This window comes from Mus caroli, chromosome 10 (assembly GCF_900094665.2).
Source record: "Mus caroli chromosome 10, CAROLI_EIJ_v1.1, whole genome shotgun sequence".
Taxonomy (NCBI): Eukaryota; Metazoa; Chordata; class Mammalia; order Rodentia; family Muridae; genus Mus; species Mus caroli.
In genome coordinates this window covers 70,749,570-70,768,273 of record NC_034579.1, presented here as the reverse complement: position 1 = coordinate 70,768,273, position 18,704 = coordinate 70,749,570, and the positions used below count along the sequence as shown (strand labels likewise).

At 53.3% G+C, this 18,704-nt stretch overlaps 1 protein-coding gene across 1 annotated transcript; it reads left to right on the top strand.

The window, feature by feature from the left end:
• The first annotated feature begins 562 nt into the window (after positions 1-562).
• Col6a1 (collagen type VI alpha 1 chain) lies at positions 563-17,668 on the top strand. The gene is made up of 35 exons (XM_021174917.1): positions 563-787; positions 1,532-1,661; positions 3,030-3,230; positions 4,680-4,839; positions 5,143-5,271; positions 5,370-5,390; positions 5,544-5,564; positions 5,647-5,691; positions 6,985-7,038; positions 7,492-7,536; positions 7,656-7,682; positions 8,117-8,143; positions 8,243-8,287; positions 8,541-8,594; positions 8,796-8,858; positions 9,202-9,264; positions 9,349-9,402; positions 9,500-9,535; positions 9,883-9,945; positions 10,333-10,395; positions 11,325-11,387; positions 11,602-11,664; positions 11,952-12,002; positions 12,211-12,246; positions 12,484-12,546; positions 12,729-12,794; positions 13,010-13,045; positions 13,471-13,507; positions 13,822-13,830; positions 14,069-14,202; positions 14,808-14,917; positions 15,026-15,209; positions 15,353-15,530; positions 16,087-16,116; positions 16,281-17,668. Exons 1-35 carry the CDS (start codon positions 694-696, stop codon positions 16,901-16,903), a joined length of 3,078 nt encoding a protein of 1,025 aa, XP_021030576.1. The 5' UTR covers positions 563-693; the 3' UTR covers positions 16,904-17,668.
• Positions 17,669-18,704: the final 1,036 nt, after the last annotated feature.

Genomic DNA, 18,704 nt, shown 5'->3' with positions numbered 1-18,704 from the left:
AGAGAGAGAGAGAGAGAGAGAGAGAGAGAGAGAGAAACAAAAAGACTCTTATACAAATACATCCACGTGGTTAGTGTTGACAACTTGGATTTCCATAATAAAGATCAAAAGATCAAATATCTTTTGCAAGTTAAGTATTTAACTAAACCAAAGTGACAGCTACACAGAAATCACCAGCACCCGAGAAAGCCACGTTTGTGGCTCACACCAGAAAGCTGGGCTGCATAGTCCCAAAGGCGGTATTTGGAATGAAACAACCAGAAATATTTCCTGGAACTTCTTTTGGGAATCACAGAGTTTGTTCACCCTATATTTTCTTCTATGCTACGCTGGACAGTTGACTCTGAGTGGGTAAACATCCCACACACCGTAGCAACAGGAAGTCCACAGCCTAGGAGTGTCCTGGTGCCTAGTACCCGAGAGGAGGGGGCCTTTTTCTCTTCAAGGTTCCAGAGACCCGATGCTGATGCTGTGACTCACTCAGCTTTGAGGCCCTCCCCTTCCTCTCCCCCTCCTCTCTTGATCCCTCCCCTCTTTGCACCTCCCTCCCTCCCTCCCTCCACCCTCCCTGGCTCTCTCCTCAGCTCTGGGCTCTGACTGCAGCAAGCAGAGACAACCTCTCACTCTGCCTTTCCCAGCGCCCACCCTGACCCTGGCCCACATTTGAAGGTGACTCGCAGGCCAGCCAGAAACATGAGGCTGGCCCACGCTCTGCTGCCCCTGCTGCTACAAGCCTGCTGGGTGGCCGCACAGGACATCCAGGGCTCCAAAGCGATTGCCTTCCAAGGTGAGTGGACTGGCCGTGCTCCCTGTGTGCTGTGTTTAGCTGCCTGAAGGCCTGAAAGTTGATGGGGCTCAATACCCCACAAGGTACTGTCCCGTGTCCCACCTCCCCCCCCCTTGTCTTAATCTTGTGGAGAGCCACTGAGAAGGGGGCTTGACCCTTGTCCAAGCCTGCATTCTATTTGGTTCCCATCTTGAAGCAGCCTTATAACACCCGGCTCCCAGCCGAAAGGCCCCGGAGTCCTGTCACCCCAAATCTTGCCATGCTAGGGAGATGACAGGTTGGTAAACTCCAGAGGGACCGAGCAGCAAGGGGAGCCTGGTCCATTTCTGTCCTGAGTGAATGACTGATAATCTCTCTTTGCTTGATAGCCAGCATAGGTAACCTGCCTCTTCACAACTCAGGGGGAGGTCATAGATCTGGTGGCTTTGGAGACCATAAGGAGAAATAGTCCAGTTCTCCCAGGCAGCCCCTGCCCTCTGTAACTGGCCAAGGCCACTGTAACTGAGCAAGGCTCTGTCCAAGGACAGGACACCCTGAGACTTGGCTCTCACTCAGACCCTGCTGGGTGTTGCCCACCAGGCAGGTGAGGGGCTGGGGCTGCTCTGATCACCTGCTCGGAACTCTGCTGGTGAGAATGGATGGTGTCTGGCCAGGAAGCCCCTGGCCAGAATGGGAATATGTGAATGGGGCCTTGTTCCCCCAGTGGGGCTCAGGGCATGGCTCATGGGACCTTCTCTGGCTCAGACTGCCCTGTGGATCTATTCTTCGTGCTCGACACCTCGGAGAGTGTGGCCTTGAGGCTGAAACCTTATGGGGCCCTGGTGGACAAGGTGAAGTCCTTCACTAAGCGCTTCATTGACAACCTGAAAGACAGGTAGAGTGAGCTTGCCTTGGCCTGTCCTGTAAGCTTTGTGGTCCTGGGGTGGGGGTGGGGGTGGGGGTGGGGGACTGGACCTGCAGGTAGAGCTGAGCCTTAACTCCACATTCCAGAAGCTGTCCAGAGGTCCATCCCATGTCTCTGCAGCTCAGAGGGACAGGAGGGAGGATGAGTGGGTGGGAGATGGGACAGCGGGGAGAGGGGGAAGTCACCTTGTCAACAGAGCTGAGAAGACAGTTCTGAGTATAGAGTTGTGAGGTCTCCATACTCCAAACACACAGACAGGGGTCTGAGGAGTCTGCCAGATGTGTAGCTATGCCTGGTGCCCAGAGTTCCGCCTGCAGCTGGATCCCACCTGCCCACATGGGCATTAGAGCCTTCACCTAAGTCCTGGGCCGAACATCCCCAGTGTCTTCATCACAGGGCCTGGAAGGAGGGGACTGTGGGACATAGCATGCTCCATTCACTCTCTTCCTTCCTCCCTCCCTCCTCAATGGGGCACTGGGAGCAGAGGGTGTGGCTGGGGGCAGGCCCTGAGGAAGGATGCAGATTGTGAGTCTCCTCCCCTAGCAGGGTCCCCACAGTCAGTCACTGCGAGGACAGGAACTTAGCCCATACATGCTAACTTAGGCCTCAACCATGTTAACTACCCATCCAGGGCCCGGGGCTCTCTGCCCATGGAGATAAGTGAGCTCGGACAGACTGGGGTGATCCAGCTACCCCCAAGGCTGTCCACCTCGGGGACCTGAATTTAGGGAAAATGTGGCTGTAGGGAGGAAAAAGTTGATCGAAGTAGATAACAGTGGGTCTCCTCCATCCCTGTACTTAGCTTCTGGTGTCTCAGGATCCCACCTGTAAAATGGGGTGAAACTACATATAATTCTATTAGCTTCACTATACAGGCCTTGGTCACTCTGTCTCTTGAAAATACATATGTGGGCCCCCATCTCAGACCCTAGACAGCTGTGGGGCCAGATGCTACAGAGCAAGGTAGAGGGAACTCGGACCAACTTCAGAAACCACCATGCTCTAGTTAAATCTGGCTTGTGCCTGACTCTAGTCTCACCCAGTCTTCTGCAGTGTGTGGTGGTCTGGGACCCCCAGCTGGGGGTCACCTTTAAGGCTCAGTTGAGACTCAGTTGGTTTGTACAACCATACCCATTGTATAGCTCCAGGACGGGGACCGCCCCTTTCTGTCACGGGACCCCGAGTCACCTGCCCATCTGTGAGATGGGGACACAGTGGTACCCTTGGGTGGTGGGACAGCAAGTTCTTTCATGAAGGTCAAGGGTTAGCATGTCCTTGGGGTGGGGGTGGGGAGGTCGCTCTGGGCTCCCCTCACCTCATTTCACCTACAACTCGCAGGTACTACCGGTGTGACCGCAACCTGGTTTGGAACGCCGGTGCGCTGCACTACAGTGACGAGGTGGAGATCATCCGAGGGCTCACGCGCATGCCCAGTGGCCGTGATGAGCTCAAAGCCAGTGTGGATGCGGTCAAGTACTTCGGGAAAGGCACCTACACCGACTGCGCCATTAAGAAGGGGCTGGAGGAGCTGCTCATAGGGTGAGTGGAGGAGGGCCAATCACAATGGCCAAATCTGGACCCATTGTGTCTGTGAGCCGGGACAGTCTAAGGTGGCTCTCTACTTATAGGCCTTTTAAACCTGTGTACTACAGGGCCTCCTTGGCCCGTTTTCATGGCCAGGTGAACTTCCAGCAGGCTGCCTGTTACCCATCAAGCACTGGGCCGACGGCTAGAGAATTTGCCTGAGGGAGTGATGCACCTGCAGCCACAAACCTCAGCAGGGACCACGGGGCCATGCCCCGATCACCACACATCCATGTGTCTCTCGTGACTAAAGGACCCCAGTCACCACCCAGAGGCAGCAGAGATAGAGAAGCAGAGAGAGATCATGGGAGATACACAGAGAGAAACCAGTTATTGCAGAACGGCTATGACAGTCCAGCCCTGGGACCACCCAGCTGATGTCCTTTAGCAGCAGGGGGCGTGGCTTCTGTCTCCCTTGCTATCCTGCATGGGTCTGAGGATCTCTCCTCACCTGGCTAGATGCCTTCCCATAATGGCCCAAGGTGTTGAGCTGATGGGCAAGGGGTGGCTATAACTCTGTGCTCACAGGGTGCCCATGACCAGTCCGGTAGGCACAGGCTGCATATCTACCCAACCCCCCTCAGCATCAGCTGCCCAGTACATCCAGCACAGGGGAGCCATACCTGCCTCCTCATGACTCCTCCCTTCTGTGGCTTTGCTGAGATTCTCCAGCTTTAAATGGCTGCCGAGATAAGTGCTGGTCCAAGGTTCATTTAGCGAATCCAACTCAACACCCACGTGTTGTGATGCTGCCTGGGATGGCAGGTCCTAGCTCTCAGCTCGTGTAACTTTATGAGGCAAGAAAGCTAGTGGCTGGGCTGGGGGCCTAGGAATTCAGAGCCTGGCCACGTCATGCAACCCACTGAATAAACATGAAGACGGGTTTTCTAGAATACACGTGGTATAGCTTGCAGCATGTGGAAAAGACCTCATGTCTGTCTGTTTGGGTCCCTGCTTCACTCTGGCCTCTTCCTTGGGGAAGCCCACTGCATTTTTTAGGGTGAAACAAAATCAAAGGCTGTCTGAGTCTCCCTAGATCTGACACCAATTACCGTCCACAGGACTACCCAGGTAGCCCAGGGTCACCCCTGGGCCTCTTGTTCTCAGAGATTTGGGGTCCAAGGCATCTTGAGATGATGCCCATTTAGGGGTTGCAAGCTGAGGGCCGGTGTCTTTCCTGAAAGTGTGTGTCTCAAAGTGATATTTGCAGACATGTTACCCCATGAGACCGGATACTTTATATTTATGATCAGTGGTAAAACCTGGTCCCTGGGTGACAGGGGACAGACAGCATGCCCAGAGCTGCCTTGGGTTCTTCTCCTGGGCCTCAGCTCTGGGGGTCTCAGCTCTGGTTCCCAGGCTCTGAGCCCTAGAGAGGATTCCCCACCATGCTCGCCTCTCCAGGGGCTCCCACCTGAAGGAGAACAAGTACTTGATCGTGGTGACCGACGGGCATCCTCTAGAGGGCTACAAGGAACCATGCGGGGGTCTGGAAGATGCAGTGAATGAGGCCAAACACCTGGGTATCAAGGTCTTTTCTGTGGCCATCACACCTGACCACCTGGTAAGAGTCCCTCCTCCCCTTATACCAAACACACAGATGGAGGGCCTCTGACCTCCTGGGCCCCAGAGCCACTGGCATCCTCTCTTCTGTCACTGTTTGAGTACACATAGTCTGTTTCAAGGCCTCCCACCTGCTGGGTCCCTGGTGTGTCTCTTGGGGCGAAGACTCCCCAGTAGACAGTCCTAGCCCTTAAAGCGGAGGAGCATGGGTATCCTGTGTGGGTTCCACAACTGCTACCCAGTTCACAGTCGTGTATCACCTTGTGGAGGTGACTCACTCATCTCTCCTTCCCTGTGCTCTCAGGAGCCACGGCTAAGCATCATCGCCACAGACCACACATACCGGCGCAATTTCACGGCAGCTGACTGGGGGCATAGCCGCGATGCAGAAGAGGCCATCAGCCAGACCATTGACACCATTGTGAACATGATTGTGAGCATGGACATCTTCCGGGTCAGGGGTCAGGAGTAGGGGGGAAGGAGGGCTATGCCCACGGAAGAGAGTAATTCTTTCTTTCATTTTCATTTCAGAAAAATAACGTGGAACAAGTGGTAAGTGCTTCCCTCTGAGACCTGAGTCAGGGCCTGAGTCTCACACAGGTCCTAGCTCTAGCTGTGAGCCCGCTCTTGGGGTGGGGACGGTGTCCAGGCTCTTCCCTCTCCATGTTTGGTCTCTGACTGCTCTCCTATCTTTCTCTTCCACAGTGCTGTTCTTTTGAGTGCCAGGTAAGTGTGGTCCACCCTCTCTGCTGGCCTGGGACCTCTGTCTAGGATCTGGGGTTAATAATGTCTCTCTTGTTTCCCTCAGGCTGCCAGAGGACCTCCAGGGCCCCGAGGCGACCCTGGGTATGAGGTAAGTTGTCAATGGAATTATTTTAATATAGGTGGAAGCAGTGAATTCATCCATGGCTTTATTTCTTCACCTTATACTAATCCCCATAACCTCACAGAGAAACCAAGATTTCTTTCAACCTGCGTCTCAATACCCGGGCAGTTAAGTGATGTATATTAACCTCTTAAGCTGACCTGCCGACTTCCCAGCCGTGATCCCAATATACTTGCTTCTTCTTATTAGTCTGGCTCTTTGAGCTTCAGGTGTGTTTCTATGACCTCTCTCTGGCCCCCTCCCTTGTGGCTCTAACCTCTCTTCATCCTCTTGACCCATCTGACTCTCTTACCCCATCTCCTTCCCCTGGCTGGTGGAAATCCTGCCCTGTTCTCTCTTCTGGCCAGCCATTGGGTGTTCAGCATTTATTGACAAGGCAGAGAGTAAATGGTAAGAACTGTTTATACAAACTTGAGATAGGAGATTCTTGACCTAAGCTTTATAATGCCAAGTCCACACTGAAACAAGATTTAGGGACAGAGAAATCAGCATTGGAATAAGCCAAGGATGGATAACCTGTACACCGTGCACATAATCATTATGCATACACTGAGTGTCTGAAATAACTCTTATTGGGACAGGCCACAGTGGACGCCATAGCTCTGTGCCTACCTCCTTGGGCATCTGGTACATGCAACATTGGCTGTCAGTTGCCCTTATCCAGGGAGGAAGTCCAGGATTCATGTGGGTTTGGGGTGTGAGAGCTGGGGTTGCAGAGCCTGCTTCTTGTGGTCCAGAAGGTTGCCTGCAGACTTAAGTGTCAGCTCAGCATCTGTTTGACATTCCCGGTGGAGTTGGGAATGAAACTGGGACTCTTGGCGTGACTCACGTGGCACAAATTTGAACACTGAGGGAGACACTCGGTGTTGGTTCCTACAGAAGGTCAGGTCTAGGATGGTTTTCCTACCACATGGCCATCATCCACAGAGCTGCTATGGCCCTCTGGGGAGTCTCTCTGCTGGGTCTCCCTGTTCCTCTGGGCCTGGAGCAGCATATCATCAGTTCAGCCTTGAGCACCTGCGGGCAAAGGCACAACTCTAAGCCCAAATCCAGCCATGATGACACAGCATAAGGACCCTGGTGGGTAAGACTCCCAGATGCCAGGCAGGTCCAGAAGTCAAGGCCAGGATGACTCTGGAGCCTGGATGGAATCGCTCTGAAGAAACTTTTCATGCACAAGGGGTCTTGCCCAGCTTTCCAGAGCAGATGGCTGTGGCTCCTGACCTGGTCTTCCCTGAGCTGATTTCCTCTGCCTTCCAGGGGGAACGAGGAAAGCCAGGTCTTCCGGGAGAGAAGGGAGAAGCTGGAGACCCTGTAAGTATTGGTTACTGTCTGCATGAGGGTGGGGACAAAGGCAGAGAAGCCTGAGGCTGGGCATCAGAGCTGTAAAAACATCCAGAAGCATAATTCTGAGCACAGAGACCACACAGCCTGTCTTTTGTTGGGGGAAGAAAGGTACCCCGGGGGTCAGGCTGACCAAGTCTGAGGGCCTCTGCTTTCAGCCATGATAAGTCTCCTGGCAAATCTCTCTCCCTTCTAGCCGCCCCCCCCCAGGGTGTCCTGGCTCCCCCTCCCTTTCCTCTGGGGTGTGGTGTATACCCTCTCCTCCATCCTGGGTGTGCTGGGCTCCCTCCTGACCTACAGGGGCCCCACAGCAGGTCCCTTAAGGATTCTGTGTGGGTCTAGCTGTAGCAAGGGGTAAGGTGGGCTGAGAAGGACCTTCCAGTGCTATCCAGGGATGTCTGACTATCTCTTGTTGTGTTCCAGGGACGACCTGGGGATCTTGGACCAGTCGGGTACCAGGGTATGAAGGTACGTGTCCTTAATGTCCAATGGCCTCTCTTGGGTGGGGTGGATCAGGCTTTGGAAGCAAGGCCCAAGCTGCCGTGTGCAACAATAACAGATCCCTTCCTTTTCTGCTTGGCTCATAGGGAGAAAAGGGGAGCCGTGGAGAGAAGGTGAGTGAGGGCCAGCTTTCGGGTGTGTCCCTCCGAGTACAGAGCGTTATCTTGAGTGACAGCATCAGGGGGAGGCAGCTGGTGTTCCTGTCAGAGGGGAGCATGGGAAATGGAAGACCCTCCTTGCCTTCTCTATGCCTCTGGGGGAATGTGGGTGGTCTTTAGAGACAGACCAGGTGAGTTCTGCTGCCACCTCAGGCCACCTGGGTCAGAGAGGATGGGGGTGGGGAGTGTCATGTTACCTCAGTGGACAGTTCCTGGAGACCCTCAGAACACAGACCCTGTTGTCTTTTCTACCCATTCTACCCTGTGTCCCTGATCTCCAATTCCACTGCTTTCTTGGGTTGGTGGGGGTGGTGTCGCCATCCCACCTAATGGGAGAATGGAGGTGCGGTGGGCGCTGCCCTCTGACCCTCTTCTTCCTGTTTCCACAGGGCTCCAGGGGACCGAAAGGTTACAAGGTGAGTGTGGTCGGGCCAAGGACGTAGATGCTCTCCACGGGGCCAGTGCTAGTGACATCTGGCTTCCATCTAACCTTCTTGTGTCTCCGTGCCTCACAGGGCGAGAAAGGCAAGCGTGGAATCGACGGGGTCGACGGCATGAAGGTAATGCTGAGGCGGGAGGGCTGGGAGGGTGGGGTGTGCTATCTAGGATGGGTGCAGATCCCATAGCAGGCTTTCCTGGGAAACCTGGAGGTGTGAGCCCGGTGATGTTTCCTGCCAAGACCCAGGTCCTAGTAAACCCCAAGCGAGCGACTTGATCTCAGAGGGCTTCTGATGTTCCTGGGAGGGGCTTGGATGAACAGAACTCTAGCCTCCACTCACCCATTCCAACTTTGACGCTTTCTTCTCCTTCCAGGGAGAGACGGGATACCCAGGGTTACCAGGCTGCAAGGGCTCCCCAGGATTTGATGTAAGTTACCTCCTCTACCCCTATGTCTCAGAATTGTGGGTTCTTAGGAACTTGGTCCAGCCCTTGCTATATTGACTCCTCCCAATGAGAGAGCACTACATGGAGTCATTTGATTCATTTGCTCAGTCTGAGGGTGGCCACTTGTCTGGGGCCCATTAGGGTCTTGGCTAGCTCCAATTTGCTTCTCCATCTTCCCACCAGGGCATTCAAGGACCCCCGGGTCCCAAGGGTGACGCTGGTGCCTTTGGGATGAAGGGAGAAAAGGTAAGTGACAGGTGTCCCGGGTCAAGCATTCCTCCTGGGACCCACAGTGTGAGGACCAAACCTGGCTCAGAGCAGCAAAGCCATAAAGGCTTGAATGGCAGCCTCAAGTTTGCCTTTCACTACCCAACATCTCAGGTCTGAACTTGAGAAGGTTTGAGGCTGTGATGGTCAAGACTGTGCTCTGCAGCTGTGTGGGTGGGTGACTTGGAGGATCCTGGGAGGTCAGAACTCTTCCAGAGTTGGTTGTGGTGGCCCAAGGTTAGGGTAATAGAGCATAGTCACTAAGCTGTGATGTGGCTTTCACTGTATGGACCCATGACCCCTGACCCCTGACCTTCCCCAGGGTGAAGCTGGAGCAGACGGTGAGGCTGGGAGACCAGGGAACTCAGGGTCACCTGGAGATGAGGTGAGAGGGAGTGGCGTGAGGCGAGATGGGATCGGCCTCATGGACACTGGGGATTGTGGTCATTCTCAACTTGTCCTCCCCCAGGGTGATCCTGGAGAGCCTGGCCCCCCTGGAGAAAAAGGAGAGGCCGGTGATGAAGTGAGTTATCTCTATTCTGCCCCAGCTTTCATCGCCACATACAGACTGAGTGCAGGCTAGTGCACAAACTAATGTGAGCTATTCCTCCTTGTCCCAGGGAAATGCTGGCCCAGATGGTGCCCCTGGAGAGAGGGTGAGTCGGCTGGATGGTACTGTCGCTGCTGTCTTCACTATTGCCAGGAGAGGCTTGTGTGAGCTTGGCCTGGGCCTGGTCCCGGGAGGTCCTTAGTACATGCCTTGGCTAGGTGGGAAGCCAGACGCCAGGCGTTGTAGATTTCACCTTGTGTGCTGTCCTTTGGGTCATTTGGGGCATCTCTGGAGGTAGGTGGCCTGAGGAACACAGAGGCCCGCCCATGGGCTGGTCTCACATGACCACAGAGACAGCTGCTGAGATCATAAGGCCTAGCTCTCAAGCTTCTTCCACCCACCCTTCCTAACAGTGGAACACAGGCAGCCTCACATCTGTTTCTCTTCACACAGGGTGGCCCTGGTGAAAGAGGACCTCGGGGGACCCCTGGTGTGAGGGGACCAAGAGGAGACCCGGTGAGTCATGCCTTGGGACTGTCTAGGGGGAACACTGAGGCTGGACAGAGTTGAGCATAGATCCGCAGGGCCAGCCATGCCACCTTATAGGTGTCTATGCCTCAGCTCTCCTGCTTTCCGATGGAGGGCTGGAACTGCCAGGGCTCTGCCAGGGCATCCAAGGTAGGACATCAATCCAAATCCTGTCAGAGGCTTGCTCATTAGTGGGCATCTGGAGAAGCTACAGGTAGGGCCAGCCTTGGCCTCCAGTTTTGAGTTCAGCAGACCCAGGCAACCCTCACTAGAGTGCCCCAATTGCTCGCCACCAAGACAGTGGCTCTTCCTAGAGCAAACCGCTGGTAGCCGCATGACTTCTACCTCTACACTCATTGGCTCATTTCTCCCTAGGGTGAAGCTGGACCACAGGGTGACCAAGGAAGAGAGGGGCCCGTCGGCATCCCCGGAGACTCGGTAGGAAGCCTGATACATTATGGGGAGCCATGATGCCTAACTAAGCCAAGAGTTTCACTCGGGTCTTCAAAGGAAGTGTTCCCAGTGGCTCAGCATGGTGGGGGAGAGGGGATTCCTCCTATAGACATGTGTCTATGCTAGCCTGTTTTGGCTGGGCATGAATGTGTGTCAGTGCTTAGCATGAGGCCAAGAAATGTAGTGGAGGTCGTGCAATGCAGGCACTTGTAGGCTCCATGCCATAACCTTAGATCTCTGACCTTGAGCTGTTATGTTCACAGGGCCTGGTAGTGTGTGTGTGTGTGGGGGGGGGGAGTGATGGGTAATAAAGACCTGGCTACAACAGGGAGGGAGACTAGGTTGGTGAGGACCGATATATGAGTTCCTAGGCTACAGGATGAATGGAGGTGAGCTCTTTGCATCCCTGGGAGGCAGTCAGGCCCATTCTAGAGACACTGGGGTCTTCAGGTCACCAGGACCCCTCAGAGCCATCTGGAAGGAACGAGGCAGGGACAGACATAGCTTGAGTCTGGAGTTGACCTTGCTTGTGTCTAGCAGGGAAGGGGTGGAAATCTTGGTGAGAGAACCCACTTCATATGGAGGTTCTACAGGGCCAGAGGTACTTCCCAGGAAAGTACAGCCATTAAGGTCCCCTGAACAAAAGGGACATCCACACACCCTGACACCTAAAGTGAAGGCTCCTGCATGGATACTAGAAAGACATGCAGGGAGCCCGGCCTGACCATACCCCATACTAGCCACTGGCCACTGGCCACACCTGTCCTGAGGCCTGGAGGGTCCTATGCCCCTGTGCCCAGGGCCCTAGGTGACAACGATGGAGCCCATGGCCTGGGACTCACAGTTCTCAGGGAAGGCAAACAGATGTGGCCCAGGGGTGGTGAGCTGAGCTCTCATAGTTCTTAATCTTCTAGGGTGAGGCTGGCCCCATTGGACCTAAAGGATACCGAGGTGATGAGGGTCCTCCAGGTCCTGAGGTAAGAACTTGTCCTCTCTTCTCTGCTATTCACCTAGGCTACCCCTGAGTGTCACCCTGAGGAATGCCCTAGTCTTGCAGTATCTCCCATACCCCCACCCCATTTCTTTACACCTGGTCTTCTCTCTCTTGCCCTAAGAGGGTCCCAGAGAAGGATAGTGCAGCCCAAACTTACATTCTTTATGACCTAGCAATTACCTGTTCCTCTCCTTTAGGGCCTCAGAGGAGCCCCAGGACCTGTTGGTCCTCCTGGAGACCCCGGACTGATGGGTGAGAGAGTAAGTATTTGGGAGAACAACCCTGCTGGGCTACTGCTGTTCATCAGAGACTCTGGCAGCTGAGACTTGCCATAACTTGCCCCTGAGAGTGGTGTTGAGGGGCATCTACAGTTGAGTCTCAAGAGTAAGGATGCCTCATTCAAGACTCTCTTGTTTAAAGGTTCAGTTCAGGGTAGACCCGGGGATGGGGCTGCTCCTTGACTGACAGGAGCAGCTCTGGGGACATATCTGTCCCCAGCCATTTTGCTGCCATCTGGCATGGTGACAGCAACTCTACCTTCTTTCAGGGTGAGGATGGACCACCAGGAAACGGCACAGAAGGTTTCCCTGGCTTCCCTGTGAGTATCAGAGACATGTTTATCAAGCCTCCTTTGGTATCCCTCGGACCAAGCTGGACATCTGGATGGTTGGGATAGACCAGAGCTATCAGTTAGTCCTGGCATTTGGACCTGGGATTCTGCCAACCCTGGGCACATCCACCTGTTGTTCTCACTTGGCTGCCCTCTCCAGTGGAGCTTAGTATAACCATCCTATCCTCCTTCACAGGGGTATCCAGGCAACAGAGGCCCTCCTGGGCTAAATGTGAGTATCTCAACCGTGCCTCTGACAGGCCATGTATGTAGGTCCACACTGCTCACAGGCACAATCAACACTCCGTGAGCACCTTCCCACATGACACCAGGCATCATGCACATTCACTTACATGTGACCCTGAGGTTGCACCACTGACTTCAGAAATACCCCCACCATATCACATCTACCTTCTCTGCCTCCTTTACTCCCAAGATCCCACTAACCAATATATGTTGTCTCCTGCAGGGCACAAAAGGCTACCCTGGCCTCAAGGGGGATGAGGGTGAAGTTGGAGACCCAGGAGAGGATGTAAGTGGGGCGGGGTGAGGGGAAGACTCTCTCTAGCATTCCAACCCTGCAGGCTTTGCTCGCTGGAACAGTGGCAAAGGGCAGGCTGGAGATGCCCTCTGAGGGACCAGAGCAGCTGGGCTGGAGTCTGGGCAACTGATATACATGGCTGTTCCTGCTGACCCCATTCCATTTCCTTCCAGAACAACGACATTTCACCCCGTGGGGTCAAAGGGGCAAAGGGATACCGAGGCCCAGAAGGACCCCAGGTAGGTGATATAGCTGGAGGGCTTGGGTTCTTTAGAAGCAAAGAAAAGATGTATAAAGTAACTAGAAGCAGGAAACAAAAGGCCAAAGGGACCAGACTTGCCCCAAGGGCAATTAGGGACACTGAGGTCCCCAGAGGACATATAGTTTAAGAATCCATGGGCTCTGTTGATCCAAACTCCCCATTTAAAGTCTTGGTCTGCTTTTGCTCTGACAGGGACCTCCAGGACATGTGGGACCACCTGGGCCAGATGTAAGTACAGCGTCTGTAAATAAGATCTTGGGGCTGACTGCTATGACCATGGATCTGAATGGGAACATTAATGAAAACTGTTCCCAGCTGGAGGCAGTTGGGGGGCAGCTGGGGACAGCTGGGGGGCAGCTGGGAACAGAGGCTTGAAGCCTTGTACCCAGGCTACAGACATACAGAACTACAGTTGAGGCTTGTGATGACTTCAGGGGACACAGGTAACAACTGTGGGAGACATCTGGCCATGGGGGAACACATGGCAGCTATGTGTTGGTAACTGCATCATAGCTTATGTTTTTAGGGGGTAAAGTCAGGAACATTCTAGGCTGGGAGGAGTCCCTGGATAGATTCAATCCCCAGGGGTGCCCAGGGACCAGCAGGAATGGCCTCAGCCCAAGCCTTGTTAACAATCTCATCTCTTTCTCTAGGAGTGTGAGATCCTGGATATCATCATGAAAATGTGCTGTGAGTATTTGGATCGCAGGTTGCTTTTTTTTTTTTTTTTTAAAGAGCCAGCAAGTTCCTACCAGCTACAAGGCCCAGGCTTCTGCTCCAGAAGGGTCTCAGAAATTGGGAGATATAGGTGGGCAGGGCCTAGGCTCTACTGAAATTGGCAGGTCTCCCACTCCAGAACCAGAGCTGGGCTACACACCCTCTGAGATTTCAGAGTCTAATATGCTAAGAACCTTGCCAGAGCTAGGTGAAGCCAGGCAGAGCAGGACAGGGCACCTTGTATGACAGAGCTGTCCTATTTAGCGCCTTTTCTCCTCTCTCCTCAGCCTGCTGTGGTGAGTGATGTCTCTTCACTCTTGGGAGTTCCTGTGCAGTGTTAAGTAGACCCATCTTGGCTCTGCAGTGGGCCAGCCATGCTGCAGCCCTGCAAGGCACTCAACCACGTGCTCCCAAGGAGACATGGGAGAGGAGTCATGATCCACCATGCGGATCCCAGGACACAGGGGTGGGACTGTGGAATACAGAGGGAAGCCCATAGAAGGGCACTAAGTGCTGCCCCATCCTCCTCCCTAGAGTGCACATGTGGCCCCATTGACATCCTCTTCGTGCTGGACAGCTCGGAGAGCATTGGCCTACAGAACTTTGAGATTGCCAAAGACTTCATCATCAAGGTCATTGACCGGTTGAGCAAGGATGAGCTGGTCAAAGTGAGTACAAGCCAACCTGGGACCACAGGTAGGGCCAACAGAGAGCTGGTCCCCTCCACCAAAGCTTCTAGGCTCACCACTGTATACATTGATTGATGTATACATTGAGCTGACCGGACCCTTCAACAAAGTCAAACAGTTCATCCTTAATGTCCATGGAAATATATATAGTGTATACACACACACACACACACACACACACACACACACACACACACACACATATATATGGAAGATATATATGTATGTATGGTAGAGATATATATGGAAGATGCATATATGTGTGTATATGTATATCTACATATACACACATATATGTACATACATATGTATGTATGTACACACATACACACACACACACACACACACACACACAATATGTATTCTCACCACACAGAGAATCCTGATAGTGGGTCCAGAGCTTATCCTTTAAGGACAGAACCTTGGAGGGCCATGTACAGAGGCTTGTGGATCTGGGGAGTAGTTATGGAGGGCTCTGGGTGAATGAGCAGGGGTCTTTGGCTTCGGGGTAGAGGTCCTTGGAAGGCTGGGACTCTAAGACATAGCGGTGTTGGACTCCAGACCCAACGGTGTCATTCTTACAGTTTGAGCCAGGGCAGTCTCATGCAGGCGTGGTACAGTACAGCCACAACCAGATGCAAGAGCACGTGGACATGCGGAGCCCCAACGTCCGCAACGCCCAGGACTTCAAAGAGTAAGAGCATCCCCAAGATCTCTGCCCCATTCCCGGGCCTCTAGCAGGCTGGCCTAGCCAGGACCCTGACCATGGCTCTGACCCTGGCCTGCCTATCTGCTTGTGTAGAGCCGTCAAGAAGCTACAATGGATGGCTGGTGGCACATTCACTGGAGAAGCGCTGCAGTACACCCGGGACCGGCTGCTCCCACCCACCCAGAACAACCGAATTGCCCTGGTCATCACGGATGGACGTTCTGACACTCAACGGGACACAACACCTCTCAGTGTGCTCTGTGGCGCAGACATTCAGGTGGGCAGTTGCATAACCCCAGCAGTGGCTGAACGGGGGAGGGGAGCGGGGTGCTCCTGCAAGCACGGGGTGGGGGTGGGGGCTGCTCTCCAGGGGAGGGGAAGTCCAGGATCAGCTGACCCATGCAACCCTGTCCTCTGCAGGTAGTTTCTGTGGGCATCAAGGATGTGTTTGGCTTTGTGGCGGGCTCCGACCAGCTCAACGTCATTTCCTGCCAAGGCTTATCGCAAGGTCGGCCAGGTATCTCCCTGGTGAAGGAGAACTATGCAGAGCTTCTCGATGACGGCTTTCTGAAGAACATAACAGCCCAGATCTGTATAGGTGGGTGCTGGTGATCAACAGGCTGAATGGGCAATGCCTCCTCTGCTTTCAGGGACGGTTGGGCTAGAAACAGTCCTCACAATGTGCTTGGCACTTTTACCTCGAGAAAGATTGTGTCCTGGCTGTATGGCACTGTCCAGGGTGACCCCTGGCCTAGCAGAGCAACATGAGGACAGCTGTTCTCATGCTACACGCATGGGACAAAGCCCTTGCCCCCAACACCATGGGCACACTGTTTGTCAGCCTTATGACTGGTCTGACTCCATGCTGTGGGCAGCTTGGTCAAGGGGTGCACTTTGTGCCACATTCATGGCGGGCAGTTGATTAGTGGCACGGAAACTACCTTTTCCCCTCTGAGACTCAGTTTCCCCTTTTTAAGAGGAGGCCAAGGGCCTGACTCCTCCTTTCAGTATTTTGGAGCCAGGACCAGGAAATGATGCTAGGTCACCGCTTGTCTGTCTGTCCGTCCATCATAGGCAGCTGACCAAAGCAGAACTCAGATGGTTCACATGATGGTGGGCTTATTCAGGTTATTTTGTATTTTTTTTTTTTACAGATAAGAAGTGTCCGGATTATACCTGTCCAAGTGAGTACAAGGATGGGCTGAGACAGGGTAGGGAAGGCAGGACCTGATTAAGGGTCCCACGGGGCTCTGGGCACTCTCCTCTGGGGCTTGGCAGCTCTGAAAATCTGGGTACGCTCTGGCCTGTGCAGTCTGCCTAGTCTCAGGCCACCCTCTCTGCCCCACAGTCACATTCTCCTCCCCGGCTGACATCACCATCCTGCTAGACAGCTCAGCCAGTGTCGGCAGCCACAACTTCGAAACAACCAAGGTCTTCGCCAAGCGCCTAGCTGAGCGATTCCTGTCAGCAGGCAGGGCAGATCCTTCCCAGGATGTGCGGGTGGCCGTGGTACAGTATAGTGGCCAGGGGCAGCAACAGCCAGGTCGGGCGGCTCTTCAGTTCTTACAGAATTACACAGTGCTGGCCAGCTCTGTGGACAGCATGGATTTCATCAATGACGCCACAGATGTCAACGATGCTCTGAGCTACGTGACTCGTTTCTACCGGGAAGCCTCGTCAGGTGCCACCAAGAAGAGAGTGCTGCTGTTCTCAGACGGCAACTCACAGGGGGCCACAGCAGAGGCCATTGAGAAGGCTGTGCAGGAGGCCCAGCGTGCAGGCATTGAGATCTTTGTGGTGGTGGTGGGACCCCAGGTGAATGAGCCCCACATCCGTGTGCTTGTCACTGGCAAGACTGCAGAGTATGACGTGGCCTTTGGCGAGCGCCACCTATTTCGTGTACCAAACTACCAGGCCCTGCTACGTGGCGTACTCTACCAGACAGTCTCCAGGAAGGTGGCACTGGGCTAGAGGGACACACACGTGGCTGAACACACATGGCATGGAGACACATTTCAACAGGCCTTCCCGCCCTTCCCACTGACCAAACAGGAATAGGAAATGTGACCCAACTGGTCAACTCAACTGTCTTAAAGGGAACGCTGAGATACACGCTCTTTGCTTTGTGTAATGTCCCCTGTGGCTCACCTGAGCTCCTATCTAGATCCCGCCCTTGGTTTGTACATCATGGCGGCCATCTTGCTGACCCCTCCCCCATCTGGGCTGGATCCAGCCATCTCGTCTTCTTCCTCACTGCCCCTAACCTATCCGTGGTGTCTTCACACCATCCCTGCAGTTTCCGTCTGTGTTCTGTCTTCCACACTCAACATGAAGCAGACCTCATGAGTTCAGCTTGCTGGATGATGGCTTTTAGAAAATTGAACACAGGAGGAGTTCCAAACACAAACTTGGAGGAGACCCCTCCTCTTCATCAGGTGCTTGTCAGTGACCTACGTGCATCTTGGTCCTGGTCCTTAGTGGCTAGTCCTTCCACTCTGAAAGCAAAGGTGCTATCTATCTGTAAGGGCTCTCTCTACACACCCAGAGGCTTAGCTTGGACAGTTAACACTCAAGTGTCCTGTCAGAACCAATCCAGAGCTTTCTCCCTCAAACTAGTGACTTGTCTCCCCCTGTTCCCCAAAGGCTCCCCTTTAGTTAGTTTCTTCAAGGCTCCCCCACATTCCCCATAATCTGATCCAAGCCAGCTATCTCTGCTAATAAAGGTTTCCATTTTTCTCCGTGCCTCTTTATCTACAAACACATTACCCAACACACTTGGAAAGAGAAGTCAATGCCAGACATACCACAGGGCAGAGGAGAAGCTGCCCTGGCCCATGGACACTGCCTATCTGTTTCTGAGAGGAAGAACACAGAGGCCTACAGGCCTTCCCATATCAGGAAGCTGTAGCACTGAGGAACACAGCGCCCTGCAGCGCACAATGGAGAGACACTTAGGGTTGATGGCTTGCCCAAAAAGATAACTCGAGACCCAACTAGGTCCAATCAGTTTTATCCTAGTTCCAACAAAATTCAACCAAATTAAACCAGATCCAACCAGAATAACCAGACCAAATGATGTCTGATGAGATTACACCAGACCTAACCAAATATAACCTGATTAGACCATATCCCAGTGAGATCTGACACCAGGCCCAAACAAATACGAGCCAGATATAAATCAGATTCAACTAGATACACTAGACCAAACTGCAATCTGCCAGATTAAATCAGACTAAACCATATCCAACCAGATTAAAATAAACAGAACCAGACCCAACTAGAGTAAATTAGAACAAATGGGATCTAACCAGATTAGACTGGAATAAACTAAACCTAACTAGAATATGCCAGTCCAAACAGATTATACAAGTTCAAACCATACCCAACCAGACCAAACCAGATCCAACCAGATTAGAGTATACTAGATAATAACAGACCAACTCAGATCCAGAACCAACTAGATCCAACCATATTACACTAGCCCAATCTATGTCCAAATAGATAAAACTAGCTCCAACCAGATTAAGTCAGATCCAACTGGATGAAGACCAAATAGACAAGTGTCTACTAGATCTGGTTCTAAGATCACTCCCCCAAAAGTCCATAAGGGAAGCTGAAGAAGGTACCTAGATATTCAGAATGAGGTGCTACCATGAGTCTACCATGGTGCTGGCTGTGGCCTTGGCCAGGAGGTGGCCTATGGCTTCTGCAAAGCATTCCTGCAGGGTAGGGGCTACAGATGCAGATCTGGCCAAGTGGCATACATCCATTA

Coding starts and splice junctions, on each gene's coding strand:
- Col6a1 (XM_021174917.1), top strand. CDS start 694: ATGAGGCTGGCCCACGCTCTGCTGCCCCTGCTGCTACAAGCCTGCTGG. Junction 9,265..9,348: donor CAGGGTCACCTGGAGATGAG/GTGAGAGGGAGT, acceptor GTCCTCCCCCAG/GGTGATCCTGGAGAGCCTGG. Junction 12,247..12,483: donor GAGGCCCTCCTGGGCTAAAT/GTGAGTATCTCA, acceptor TGTCTCCTGCAG/GGCACAAAAGGCTACCCTGG.